The sequence below is a fragment of the Microtus pennsylvanicus genome, chromosome 14 (genome assembly GCF_037038515.1).
Source record: "Microtus pennsylvanicus isolate mMicPen1 chromosome 14, mMicPen1.hap1, whole genome shotgun sequence".
Classification (NCBI taxonomy): Eukaryota; Metazoa; Chordata; class Mammalia; order Rodentia; family Cricetidae; genus Microtus; species Microtus pennsylvanicus.
The window spans coordinates 1658892-1673557 of record NC_134592.1 but is presented as its reverse complement, the minus strand read 5'-3'; the positions used below and the strand labels follow the sequence as shown (position 1 = coordinate 1673557).

Genomic DNA, 14666 nt, shown 5'->3' with positions numbered 1-14666 from the left:
CAGAAACTTTTACTGTTGCTGATTTTTTTCATGACCTTACATTCAGTTACCTGAACCCCTAGAGAGTCATGGCCCACAGTTGAAGAAACTGGGATTGACGTGAACTTCATGAAAGATAAATGTAACCCTTAGTCAGAGAGAGTCATGTGGAATGGAGGGATTGGTTGCTAAGCAGTTCAAGGGAACTCCGGAGAGTTTAGGAATTTCTTTTCAGTTTTGACATTTGTGCTGTTCCACCAGCTTTTCACTGAAGTGGAGGTGTGCTAGCTTACCCAGTTACACCTGAAGTGGAGGTGTGCTAGCGTACCCAGTTATACCTGAAGGAAGTGATGGAGAAGATATGAGAAGAAGGCTCATAGGGAATCACACTGTTAGGCGGTATGGCCTTATTGGAGAAATTCATTTCCTGCTGCCTGTGGATAAAGATGTAAAACTTTCAGCTACCTCTCCAGCACCATGTCTGCCTGCATGCCAGCATGCTTCCTACTATGATGATAACGAATTAAATCTCTGAACTATAAGGTAGTTCAATGATCAATGGGTTCTGCAGATGCCCCTCAGGTCCTCCTACATAGGCAGCCCTTAGTGTGTATGTTGGCTGCGTATTTGGAGAAAGTAGGTCCACAATGTGTTTGGGGAACTGTTGACAGATATTTCTGTCCCACCTGTTGGCTTCCAAATAACCACACAGAGACTTATTAATTATGAAAGCTCAGCCGATAGGTCAGACTTGTTACTAAGTTGCTCTTACAGCTTGAATTAAGTCATCTTTATCAATCTACATTTTGTCTTGTGACTTAGTCCCTTTACTCCACAGTGCCCATGCTGCTTCCTCTCCACCTGGCTAGCGACTCTGTGCATCTCCATCCTGCTTGTTCCCAGCATTCTCTGCCCTGAAAATCCTGCCTGGATATTGGCTGTTCAGTTTTTTATTAAATCAGTCTAAGTGACATATCTTCACAGATTATCCCACAACAGGGAACAGTTTAGCCACTGTCCTAGGGTTCTACTGCTGTGAAGAGACACCATGACCCCAGCAGCTCTAATCAAAGACAACACTGAACTGGGACTACCTTATAGTTCAGAGATTTAATTCGTTATCATCATAGCAGGAAGCATGCTGGCATGCAGGCAGACATGGTGCTGGAGAGGTAGCTGAGAGTTTTACATCTTTATCCACAGGCAGCAGGAAATGAATTCCTCCAATAAGACCATACCACCTAACAGTGTGATTCCCTATGAGCCTATTGGGGCCATTTTCACTCAAACCACTGTAGTCACTAAAGTGTTTGCCACACAAAGTTGAGGACCTGAGCTCACTCTCCGTCACCCAGGGCAAAATGAGCTGTGGAAGTACACACTTGCAATCCTAGTGTTTGGGAGGTAGAGACAGGAGGATGCCCCAGGCTTGCTAGCTGAGAGATCTTGCCTTAAAAAGTTAGCTGGAGGATTTGAGGAAGATACCCATTGTCAACCTCTGAGTCTACATGCACGCACACAGACACCCAAAGAATCTATTTTGGGATTATAACTAGAAACAAGAATAATTTTAATAAGGATAAATGTTTATAGCTTGCTATTTCAATATCACAAAAACAAAATTAAGCCTGCCAAACCAGGCAAGATGATCAAGAAAATAAAGATGAGCTATAAGAGGAATAATTTGGAAGTTATGTAAAATGGTATTTCCAAAGAATTTTCAGTAGTATGATAAAATATGCATGTCAAAACATTACAAGAATGAAAGCAAATAAAATCATGCTTAATATATCTTAACTATATAAATATAAAGAAGAGACCAGAAAAACTACAACAATCTATTATGATTGTCCAGTTGGCAAAAACTACTCTTTATACATTTCTGTATTTGCCAGATATTTTATAATTTTTGAAAATTCTGATTACAATGAAATATCTTAGTGAAAAAATAATATTAAATACTTGAAATTACTGCATAGATTTTACTTACAGATTTGAGTGCCAGTCTCAACACACACAGGTGCATTTAGCATGGAGAAAATTATCTCCATGAAGGGATTGCAAGAGATAAGTTTTCCATAGGAAATTAAACTCTCTGGTATCTGAGCAAAGCGACCTTAGGTGGCAGAAGCGCGCCAGATTGAGCTGCGAGGCAAGCACTTGCCTGAACAGAGCTTTGAGATTTTCTGGTAATTCAGTTCGGCCAGCATAGCCAGGGTTCATAGTAATAAATATTCCAACTGATGGCTTCAGTGGGATGGTCTCTCCAAGAAATACAAATCTGCCATAAAAGGAACATTGATGGAATTAAATGTGTTCACTGAATATGAATGCACATCGACAATGTGAGCCACTGCAAAATGCAAATGTGTTCAAACGCTGTTTTTCCTGGGCTATTTTCTTTAAGATTCATAAGCACACACATTTTGAATGTTTTGAAGCATTTATAAAAAATACCCTCCCTTTCTCTCCAGAACCACAATATGGGATTTTTTTTTTTGGTGGGGAGGGTTGCAAAGCCTAAAATAGAAAAATGAAAGGTTGAATATTTAACATGTAATGAAGTAAATTTACTTTCAGTACCTTAAATGGAACACTACATAGAGAATGTACTTGCTAGCAAGACAAAGGGACTCCCAGTTCATCTGTTTGCTTACCCACCTGCCCTCCCTTTTATTCAGTAAATCTCTACTAAACATCTATGTAAGGTAGGACAGTGTGGTGGTCAGGAGAACAGGACAGTGTGGTGGTCAGGAGAACGGGACAGTGTGGTGGTCAGGAGAACAGGACAGTGTGGTGGTCAGGAGAACAGGACAGTGTGGTGGTCAGGACAGCAGGACAGTGTGGTGGTCAGGAGAACAGGACAGTGTGGTGGTCAGGAGAACAGGACAGTGTGGCGGTCAGGAGAACAGGACAGTGTGGTGGTCAGGACAGTGTGGTGGTCAGGAGAACAGGACAGTGTGGTGGTCAGGACAGTGTGGTGGTCAGGACAGTGTGGTGGTCAGGAGAACAGGACAGTGTGGTGGTCAGGAGAACAGGACAGTGTGGTGGTCAGGAGAACGGGACAGTGTGGTGGTCAGGAGAACAGGACAGTGTGGTGGTCAGGAGAACGGGACAGTGTGGTGGTCAGGAGAACAGGACAGTGTGGCGGTCAGGAGAACAGGACAGTGTGGTGGTCAGGAGAACAGGACAGTGTGGTGGTCAGGAGAACAGGACAGTGTGGTGGTCAGGAGAACAGGACAGTGTGGCGGTCAGGAGAACAGGACAGTGTGGTGGTCAGGAGAACAGGACAGTGTGGCGGTCAGGAGAACAGGACAGTGTGGTGGTCAGGAGAACAGGACAGTGTGGCGGTCAGGAGAACAGGACAGTGTGGCGGTCAGGAGAACAGGACAGTGTGGTGGTCAGGAGAACAGGACAGTGTGGTGGTCAGGAGAACAGGACAGTGTGGTGGTCAGGAGAACAGGACAGTGTGGTGGTCAGGAGAACAGGACAGTGTGGTGGTCAGGAGAACAGGACAGTGTGGTGGTCAGGAGAACAGGACAGTGTGGTGGTCAGGATAATGGGCTGTGCTGGAGTCAGAGCTCAGAGCCATCTATGCCACACATGAGGCCTGTCATTATGCTTTCTTTGTTCCAATTTTCTCATTTAATAAAAAGGGAGAATAATCTCAGCTCCATGTGAGGACTTGAAAGAATATGAATAAACATGGTTAACAGCACACTGCGGGGACCCAGTGCACTCAACAGATATTAGCTATGACTGCTGCCATCATTATGCCAATGCTGAGGAGAAGCAATGGTTTTCCAGAAAAATTTAAGAGGACCCAATAAGACTGCTGTTGACCAGGCCAATGGAATGGTAACCAACAAAGATGTGAATGCAATAGCTTTTAGACAGGGCTGGGAAGACAAAAATCTAAGGGGTCTCAGCAAGATTTCATGGAGAAAGGGGAAGGATGAGCAATCTCAGAGGAGAAGTGGCAGGGATGAGACACAGATGCCTAGTGTAATGGATTAAATAAAGATGCTGCAGGTTCCTGAGTGGCTGAAGCAGGCAGTGGGCAGGGGGTCCTGAGAGCAGCCAGTCCCAGGCGGGGACAGCACACAAGACCACATGGAGGGACAGATGGATGGACAAGCCATGAGACCATGCCACAGGTCTCCGTAGGCGGCTGGTCCCAGGCAGGGAGCCACGCAGAGGGGCGAGAGACAGAGACATGGATAGGCATGCTATGCAGAGTGAGGTGGGATATTTATTTAGTGGGTTATGGAGGGGAAAGGGAGAAGGGGAGAAAAGGAGAGAGAGAAAGAGAGAGAGAGAGAGAGAGAGAGAGAGAGAGAGAGAGAGAGAGAGAGAGAAACAGAAGCTGCCCCTTTAAGAGGGAGATGGAAAAGGGAGGGACTCAGGCTGGAAGCTGAAGATTAGCTTGCCTCAGCAGACTGTGAGGGAGTGGGAGTGACTTGAATCTTAAAGGGACAGGACAGATCATTACACCTAGGGCTTTTGGACTTGACTACCAGGCAGCTAACAGTTGGTGATTTTTCAAATGGTCCAGATTAAAATGAAAAATCAGGATTTCCCCAAATGTCAAGCAAGCGAAGGCAGGGAAGTCCAGCTGGGCCTGCACAGAGGGGAGGTAAGTGTGGCCTGTGTAGGCTCCGTTGTAGCAGACACAGCAGTGATGACCTCCAGTTAAAGGGAGGAGCCTCCAGCAGGTGGATCCAGCAGGATTCTCAGCTCTATGGCTACCTGTGGTTCTATCACTTAGATCCTGCAAGGTAGAGGGAACTTAACTTAAGGGATCATGAAGGAGCCTTTCAGTCAGTTTGTGAACTAGCCTAAGGAAGAAGAGAAAGGGCTCAGACCAGGCAGAGGCACCACCCAGGGAGTGAGCAAGTACCCAGGAAGTGACTCCATTACATAAATCTGCATGACAAAGGATGGCCTTGGATGGCCTCTGATTCCACAGATAAAAGCCAAATATGGCTGGGGATCAAAGAGAAAAGACTCCAACTTTCTAACCCAGCATTAGAAGTGGGATGTGTGAGGCACCAGGCATCCCATCGGATGTTAGAAGCTGACACAGGGTGCACACAGCTCTGAGAGAGGAGCTGAGGTAGGAATCCTGAACAAGATGCCCTAGAAGAGAGAGATGACCAGGCTAGCCACAGACAGCTGTGTTCCTGAAGGCAGACTACTGAGCGTGAGACTCCCGTGCCCTGTCAGGCTTATTTTCAAGGTTTAGTCATCAAACTCCAAATGCTGGCCATGCTTTGCTTTTGGAATATGGTACCACAGGGAAAAAAGAGTACATCCCAGAAATACCTAGGAAGGTTTTGTGCCCAATCCCTAGAAGATGATTAAGGGATGGAATCCCAATGAAGTGGGCAGAAAGTCCAGGACAGGGACTTGGGTGTAATAAATGAAAGAAACTTAGGAGTTCTCAAGTGGGCTCTGGAGGTGCCATATGCAGCAGTTTGCAGAAGTCTAAAAGGTGAAAGGAGATGAAGTATAGGCGCCTAGGAGAGAGTGCATGGAGGTGGTGAGAGCTAAGGGTGTTAGATAAAGTCATAGAGGAGAAAGTGAAGAGAGAGGAAAGATCTGTCACCACTGACCCCGTGATATCCAGCATCAAAACCCATAGCTAACGCTGACATGGGGTCCACTGAGCCCCAGAACCTTGTCAAAATCCTTTCCATCAAATACCACGGGGCTCTGAAAGGAGGTTCCAGGAAATGAACAGTGTGAGGGAAAGAACAGTGAGAGGGGAGGTGTCCCACTTCTTAGGTGAAGCAAACGCAAGACTTGGCAGAAGGAAAAGAAAGATGAATACTGAAGCCTCCTCACTGACCTCCATACAAAACAGTATGTAAAAATGGATGGTGAGTTATTCAACATTACAATTCAAATTGTTTTATCTATTTTATGTGGTAGAGAAAAACAATGCAATACTGAGAAGATTAACCTTATCTTCTGATTGTGTGTGGGGAAAATAAAAAGAACACAGATAAAAAGGAAAGCCATGGGCTTACCTCCTTTTCCCATCTCTGATGGCATCCTGGACCATCTTCACCTGCACTGCGACCACGGACAGGACCTCCACAGCAATGCGGTTGAACTCATCGAAGCAGCCCCAGGCTCCTGTCTGCACCAGACCTTTATAGATGTTTCCTATGGACTACAAGGAAGTGGCATGCTCAGAGTGAAACAGAGGGTTTGGAGCACTTACAGGTGAGTCCAGAATCCAGGGCATCTGGGTGCCACCATGACATCACATGCGGAAACATTTCCCAGAATCCAGGGCATCTGGGTACCACCATGACATCACATGTGGAAACATTTTCTAGAATCCAGGGCATCTGGGTACCACCATGACATCACATGTGGAAACATTTCCCAGAATCCAGGGCATCTGGGTACCACCATGACGTCACATGTGGATACATTTCCATGCCATGAATTTCGCTTCATGGACAAAATTATTGAAACGATCAAGTAAAATCATTTTAAGTCTGTAGTAGGTGTCCTCGTAATACAAATAAATCACATATTTAGATTTGGACTACAGATCTATACTACCATGAGGGTACTATATATAGCAAAACCTGAAAATTTCAGAAATGAGAAGACCTCGCAGCTCCAACCATTTCAGAAAAGGTATATGGCTCTTTCCAAATAGGATTGATGCTGTTAGAACACATTTTATGTTTTAATAACTCACCCTGTAGTCCATTTGCTCTGAACAGTTGAATACATAAACCATCATGCCCAGGGCACGGCCAAGGTCTTTGGTGGTTTCCGTTTTGCCTGTTCCAGCTGGGCCGGCCGGCGCTCCGCTCATGGTCAGATGGAGGGACTGCGTTAAAGTGATGTAACACCTTTACACAACCAAACACAAATACAGAGCTTGAGCCTCTGCTCTCAGGACACATTGGGAGGAAATGTTTTTCTCTTAAAAAGTAGTTAGGGGCTTAACCTCAGAGGTTAAGATCACTGTTCTTCCAAAGGTCATGAGTTCAATTCCCAGGAATCACATGGTTGGCTCACAACTATCTATACTATAATCTGGTGTGCAGGCATACATGCAGGCAGAACACTGTGTATATAATAAATAAATCTTTCTTTAAAAAGTACTTAAGAAGTCAAGGCCTAGAACACAATGGAAGCAAAACCCACCAGTGAACTTCTGGTTTGTTCACGGCAACCATGTGGCAGCATTCTAGGCTGCTCGCTTCAAACAACTGGAATGCACTATTTTATTTTTTCACTCTCCAGTACCAAGAGCTGTGCATTCGAATGCAAACACCTTTCTCTTGGATGTAATTGAATCTCTGATATTTCTAGGAGAAGATTCTATTAATATGGCAGACAATGCCTCAAACTGATTATTGTCGGGGTAGGGAGGTCTGGGATAATGATGATGATGAGTTAAATAGGATCACATTAAATTGCAGTGTAACAAATACACTAAGAGCTGAGATAAACAAGTATGCAAATATATGTGCCTACTGCAATGCAGAAGGTGGGTGTGATTACACAGCACTATACCGATGGAGCACCATAGTCAATACATTTTAGAATTCCATCTGGAGTGTGCTGCACATGCATTTAGGTCATGATGCTTATTTGGGTAGGGAGGGACCAGAGGTACTGAGACTAAAGTCTCACCCAAAGAACAGAACTTAATATTTGCAAAAGTCCTCACAAATGACAAGGGCCTCAGATTGCCGATGACCTTCACTTGGGTCTCCATGTTGTTTTTGTGTTAGTGCAAACAGTGATGGTGATAGAAAGATGCATGCTGGGAGATGAGGGACTAAAATCTAGTTTGTGGGTTATCAGATATCCATCTTAAGTCCTCTGACCTCAGCATCCTAATGCCTCTTATCCACAAAGTGTGCGTTGCTGCAGGGCTTCATGAGGACAGTCAAAGGGAAAAGTCCCCAAGAGTTCAAAGCACCATGCCAATAGAAACAAGCAGAAAACGGTCCACTGCCCTTCCATCAGATGTAGGTTGAAGAGCATCTCACACTGAAGGAGCAGAAAGGCTCTTACACAAGGGCCGAGCCCTCTTTATGCACTTGTGTCTGTAATTTCAGGTTTGGGTCAAACATGGCCACCTATATCTGTACTTCCTCTGTCTGCCAATAGGAGGAGTCAAATGTCCAAGCTCCAACCAATGTGATAGGTCCAGAAATGGCGTTTCGAGGACACCTGCTGGAGGTCATTTGCTCTGGGCTTTCTTTCCACTGAGTGAAGCAACCACGGAAGCCGTGTTCAGCTTGTTACCCACCTCATGTGAACACCCAAAAGTTTTGGGTTTCTCCTGAGGACAACTTAGCGAGCATGCTCACCACCACAGCCATGGCAGCGCCAGTTTGTCAGTGGCAAGCTGGTCAAGCTGGCTCTGACTCTGAGGGTGTGTGGGAGGACACAACGCGCCCCACCTAGTTCTCAAAGGGATGTTCACATCAAATGTCAAATGAGACCAAATGGGTGCATTTAGAGGACATCGTCAGACAAGGGATAAAAGGGAATTAAACACAACTAGCTCCTCCCTCAGCATTACCTGCACTACTGCAAGAACAGACTTCCAAATGAACTACATAGAGAGTTTTAATTCAAACTTTACTAAGCAACCAGCTTTTACATATCAGAACAATTTACAATTTGCCCTCTTTTCTCCTGTACCTTCACCTCTCTTCTCTCTTTCTAGCGGCTTGCATGCATTAGCTGTGACTACTTTATGATGAGTACTGTACATCAATGAATGAGGGAAGGCACTGGACAGGTTTAGGTAGTGAGAAGCTAAGGAGAGTGATTTAGACAGTCCCAGAAGCCGTGTGTGTGTGTGTGTGTGTGTGTGTGTGTGTGTGTGTGTGTGTGTAAATGATGAATTCATAACGCTAGTCTGTACATGAACAACCCCAAAGCTAGAGAGAGAATCCCACCAGCCTCTCCAGGGCAGTGCCGCCACATAGCCATCTTCTAATTTGTCTCTACTTTGGTGGTAGAAAGTAGTAGGAGCGCTGAAGTAGGACTGTCCCACCTAAAGGCCAACAATTAAGTGTGTTTTTTCATACCACATAACTTAATGGGAATTGGAACCCTAATAAAAGAATTCACATCCATACAACATCTTTACCTCTACATCATTTCGTTTATCTTTTTGAGTATTAGCAGATAGCAATTGCATTTTTGGCAGTAATCTGTGGGTCCTCTGGTTTTCTTGGACCACTGTGCTGTCTTCTGGCCTTGAACACAGACAGGCTTCTGCCTACTTCGGGACTTCTGTAAGCTTTGTCTCTGACTTTCTACCCTAAAATCTGTATGCAGCTCATTCTGTGTCCACAATTGGGTCTCGGCTCTAACACAGTCTACAGAGATATTGATCCCAAGTCTAAAATACTCTGAAACCTGTCTTTGAAGAATTTGAGAGACTGAATTTTTCAGATTGGAGAGTCTACACAAATATTTCAAAATTCAAAAATATCCGGAATCGGAAATATTTCTGAACCTAAGCGTTTCAGACGGGGAAGCTTAACCAGCAGGAGACTATTCCCTGCAGACCCTTTCCGCTGTCAGTCTGCTGCTCCGACTGCAGCTAAAATAAATGCTGTCTTTTCTCCTCACCCTCACCTCCTCACACATCACCTTTCCCCGGAGCCCGGCGAGTGCCACGGCAGATACCGCGTGGACAGCACAGAGCATTCCGCCCGAACCCAACAAGTGGACAGCAGATACTGCATGGACAGCAAAGAGCATTCCCCCGGAACCCGATGAGTGCCAGCACAAAGCCCAGCACTTCATAAATACCTGGCAACTCAGCTAACCAGCCCGAAGGCCCTCCCTCTGCTTGTATGAAGAAAAATAAAGTTATTTGAGCTATCCTCACCATGCCAGCCCTTCCACAAAAGATGATGGCAGAGGGAAGTGAGCAGAATGGTCTCAGGAGCAACCAGGCTTCCTTAAACCACACTAATCCATGAATGCTTTTTCCACTTGGTACTGTTTGGCTTCGGCAATTCTGTTTCTCTAACTCAATTTTCTTATTTTGCCTCTGGGATGAACACTCGGTGTCTATTTCCATGCTGTTTTTATCGATAGCTTCCCAATTTGCTCATCAGTTCCTCTCAACCCCCTTCCCGTTCTCACACACAGCTCTCCACACAAAAGGACAGTGGGGTTTGGTTTCCCATCCGTGGGAAGTTGGATTTGTTACCTGTCAGTGAGGGGAGTGATCACCAGTCGAGGACTGTTTCCCAAGTATTCGTAGAAGTACCGGAAGTGTGCGTCACAAATATCAACGGAGCAGTGCTTCTGAGCCTCCTCCCACTGGTGCCGGAGTTGAGACAGCCAGGCAAAAGCATGGGGGCTGACAACCTATAACCATTGCACAGTCTTAACACGCCGGACCCCAGTGGTTCTGAGGCAGTAAACTGATTAATCTCCCCCCTTCTGCTGCCTCACATCCCTAAATCCTCCAGGAGACACTCTCTTGCATGCTGCTGCAGCTCCCAGCCACATTACTAACTGGGGATATGTGTGCAATGAAAATCTTCACAGTACCAGTGTGCTCAAGCAATGTTTTTTTCTTTTATGAGCCACCCAGGGGCTAGTAAGTTTTGTATCTCTATGCACATATTACTGAAATCCAATGAAAAATTTATTTTCTGTATTAAAATTACACATAATCCATAATTTCTGCACATTGAGACATAAACTATGGTTTTTCCAATGTTCATAGTTCAGAACTTTTTACTTCTTTTTTTAAAAATCAGATTACATGATGATTTTATAGGCTACTCTTTTTCATCTTACCCAATTGTATCTATTTGCTTTCTAGTTTGAAAAAAAAAATCTGTATCTTGTAAGGTGTGGGGGACTTGAAGATTCCCTGGAAGTCACTTCAAGTCACCAAAATTCTTGCCTCTTAGCTTTCCAAAGACTAGGCAGAAATCAACACTGCATAGACAAATATTGTAGAGAATGAAGAAGACCAGTGTCCTTTAGATGAAAACAAGGAATATACTTTGATGGTTTAATGACAAGAATAGTTGCTTTCTAAAGTAAATATATTCTTATAATAATTTATGCTACTGCAAATAAAACATATGGATATATGCGAAAGGGCAAGGTCATGTTAGAAGAGTGAGTTCAACAGCTCCTTACCAAAATGAGAACACACAGTAAGCGGTACTTTGCGAGAACACACAGTAAGCGGTACTTTGCGAGGACTGATCTGAGATCAATAAAGCTATTCCTACTTACTACTCACCAACTAGACCAAGGACTTAGGTGTTTGTGTGTGTGCATGTTCATGTGGGTATGCGCATGTGTGGGCCTGTGTGGCCAGAGGTCAACATCAGGTGTTTTCCTCAACAGCTCTCTACGTTGTATTTGAGACAGAACTTCGGGTGAAGCCAGTTCTCAATGCTTTGTCTAGACAGCACCCAGGACACCTTCCTGGTGCTGGGATTACAAGTGCAGCTACGATCTTGCAGGTCTCACGCCTGCCTGCTTAAGCTCTGCTTCCACCTCTGAAGCTGTGAGCAAGCCCCTAACTAACTGCTTTCTCTTGAGTTGTCTCAGTCATGGTGTCTCTTCATAGCAGCAGAAAACTAAGACATTGTCCCCCAAGTTCTTCCAACAGCTCCCTCAAGCTCCCTACTTTATGTTCTTTGCCAACACAAAACCAACTCCATGGTTTTTCAATGGACTTTTTTTTGTGTGTGTTATCAGTCTTTCTTGTTCATTTTGATTTTCATTTGTGTGTTTATGTGAGTTTTATTTTTATTTTTTTGTTTTAATGACAGGAAAGTTGTGGAGGTATTGGATAAAGGGTCCTACCAGTAAAGCTGTCTGAATCAGACAAGCCAGTTTCTAACATTAAAAAGTAAAAGTTCAACTGGGGGGAATAAAGAATGGAGAAAATTCCTTTCATATCAAATACTGACAGCATCTGAGAGGCACGGAGATTTTTAAAAGAGATAGGTGGCAAAAATCATCAAATTAGTCAAAAGATCAAAAAATAGCCTCTTAACAAGGAAAAAACATTGTTTAGCCATGAACAACAGGGAATGGCCAAAGCAATCTAGAATCATGACCAACACTGAGTTCTTCAGGGTGAAATGGATCAATACTATACAGAGATAAGTTTTTAAAACAAATGTGTGTGTATGTTTAGTGTATATTTATGTAGTATATGTGTGAGTGTACATATGAGCTTTTGTGTGGGTATATGTGTTTGTGTGCATATACATTTGTGTGTGTACATGTGTTTAGTGTTTGTGTGTAGTATGTGTGTATATAAGTGCATGTGTGTACAGTATATGTGTGTGTTTAGTGTATGTATGTGTGTATATATATGCATGAGTGTTTGTGTGAGCATCTGTGTGTATGTATGTATACTGCATGTGTAGTGTATGTATGTGTGTGTGCATGTGTGTAGGCACATTCATGTCACAGCCCAGGTGTAGAAGCCAGAGGAAAATCTTGACCAGTGGTCCTTCTTTTCCACATTATTTGAGACTCTCATGACCACTGTGTCCAGGACAGCTGACATGAGAATTTCCCAGGATTCTCTTCTCTTTGCCTCCCCCTACCATAGGAGCACTGGATTACAGCCAAGTGCTACTATTCGCTGCTTTATGTGGAGACTGGGGATCTGAACACAGGTCTTTAAAGACTGAGCCTGCTTGCCAGCCCTACCCCTTGAGATAGTTGGAATGGCATGCAGTGCTATTGCTGTTGACTGTGTCGTTCGTGGGAGTAGGAGCCAGAAGACACGGCTGTGAATGGCTGTGAAGGTGAAGGCTCTCCCCATGGCCCTTCCGTTTGCACTGCTAGGTGACTTAGTGAACCACTGGGCATCACCAGGGAACTCAGATCTACGGCACCCAAATAACTTCACTGCGACCCTGACAATAAATGCCACCTTCAGGAAACAGCAGTAAGTCACTTTCCAGCGGCACACTTGCCTTCTGAGAAATCAGTTTTGCCACCACATCCCTGGCGTGGACATCAATGGTGCAGATGGTCATGATCTTCTGCCGGTCTCCAGGTGAAAGCTCTCCCATAAGAAGTGTGATCAGTGTGTTCAACTGTGAAATCTAGAAGGATTTGATTGTTTTTAAATATAGAGGAAGCAAAGGTTACACATACAGAGACTAATGGGTCAATACTTGTAAAGAATGTTTTAATTTATAAAACGATCTCAAATTTGTTATCTCAGCTGATTTTCAAAGAACTGTTGAGAGAGACAAACGTATTACCCCTCATTCAAGGGAAAGAGTCAGGACAGAGGAGACAAAGTCAGTAAGCTGCCTCTAAGGGCTGAAGCAGGCTTTTCTGGCTACATTGCATAATACGCCCTAATGATGATCTAGCCCGAAACTTTCATTCAGAACAATAAAATCTAAGGTAAAATAAACTCTTTATAGGTGTAAGAACTAGATAGCAGTTACTTAGAAAAATTTGCCTAACTATTTATATTAAGTTTTGGATATCTATAGTATGATAATGAGAGAATGCTCATAGCTAAGCGTTGCAATTTGCCTCGATCTTTTGATTTATGTTATCAGTCGGGTTTAGGCACATCGGCCTTTTAGATCTATATTTTCAAAGCCCTGGCCTTTTCTTTTTGAATGGCAAGCAAGGAATGGAATAACATGAGTGACAATGCACTGAGCCATGTGGGACAGAAAGTACGTCACTCCAGTCGGCAAGAGGCTTATCCTGCTAAGAAATTATTTCTGTGCACACACAAGGACCGAGCAGATGTCATGACAGGCTGCTCAATCTTCTCTCAGAGATCAGGCCTCAATGTCAGTCTCCTGAGACAGAACACGCAGTTTCTTAGGAAAAGCAATGAATAAAGAACAGTCATTCTCTGGCCCCCTCAACAGCCAGGCCAAGCCAGAGCTCAAGGGCAGGGTGCCCCCAATGGAAAACTGCAGTCCTGACTAAACCCCTCACTAGCCCGAGCCAATTAAAATATACTAATATGATTTCCACTTGCTTAAGCCAATCATATCTGAAATGACCTAACTTCCTTAGACACTCCCCTCTATAACGGTTAAAAGAAGCCCCAACCTCCTTTTTGAGGTTGTAGACATCGTGCCTGTGTGTAGGATGGTTGCCCCCAGTATGCTGGAATAATAATAAAAAGACTCTTTGCTTTTGCATAGGGTCTGGTCTCTTGGTGGTCTTTGGGGGTCCTGACTCTGGGCAGAACAGCTCTCAGACCTGGTGAGTGACTGTTAAACCTGGTTTCCTATGGTAGAGTGGAGAAGTCTATGAAATGACTAAAGCCCTGAGCAGCCCTGAGATTGCTACACAGCTGGACTCTGGGGAAAGTCACTTTCTGTAGGAAGAAGGGAGGAGAAAGGCAGGACAATTGTGCCTTTGTCTACACGGCTTACACAAATGAGAAGATGAGTTTCTGAGCACTGACGAAGAACACCGCCCTGTCATCAGCTCACCGAGTCCTACAATCAGTTCCCACCCCCACCCCATTCTCTACTCACGCTCTGAAGAAGGCAGGCTTGACGATCAGACCATAAGGGCAGTGAACCAGACAATAGGAATGTGCTTACCTATGACATCTATCAATATCCTACCTTCCCAACTAGGAGCTTCTGTCACAAGTCTAAACTGCATTACCAGTTCTGGAGCAGGGATTCAAA

The 14666-nt window shown here is 44.3% G+C and overlaps 1 protein-coding gene across 1 annotated transcript in view; it reads right to left on the bottom strand.

The window, feature by feature from the left end:
• Window positions 1-14666, bottom strand: part of Dnah11 (dynein axonemal heavy chain 11) — a 315059-nt gene that overhangs the window by 207118 nt on the left and 93275 nt on the right. The window contains exons 31-35 of the mRNA XM_075947535.1: window positions 12960-13091; window positions 10202-10362; window positions 6701-6857; window positions 6012-6157; window positions 2144-2260 (exon numbers count right to left, since the gene is read on the bottom strand). Coding sequence (XP_075803650.1) covers window positions 2144-2260; window positions 6012-6157; window positions 6701-6857; window positions 10202-10362; window positions 12960-13091 — 713 coding nt within the window. The remainder of the gene's footprint in view (window positions 1-2143; window positions 2261-6011; window positions 6158-6700; window positions 6858-10201; window positions 10363-12959; window positions 13092-14666) is intronic.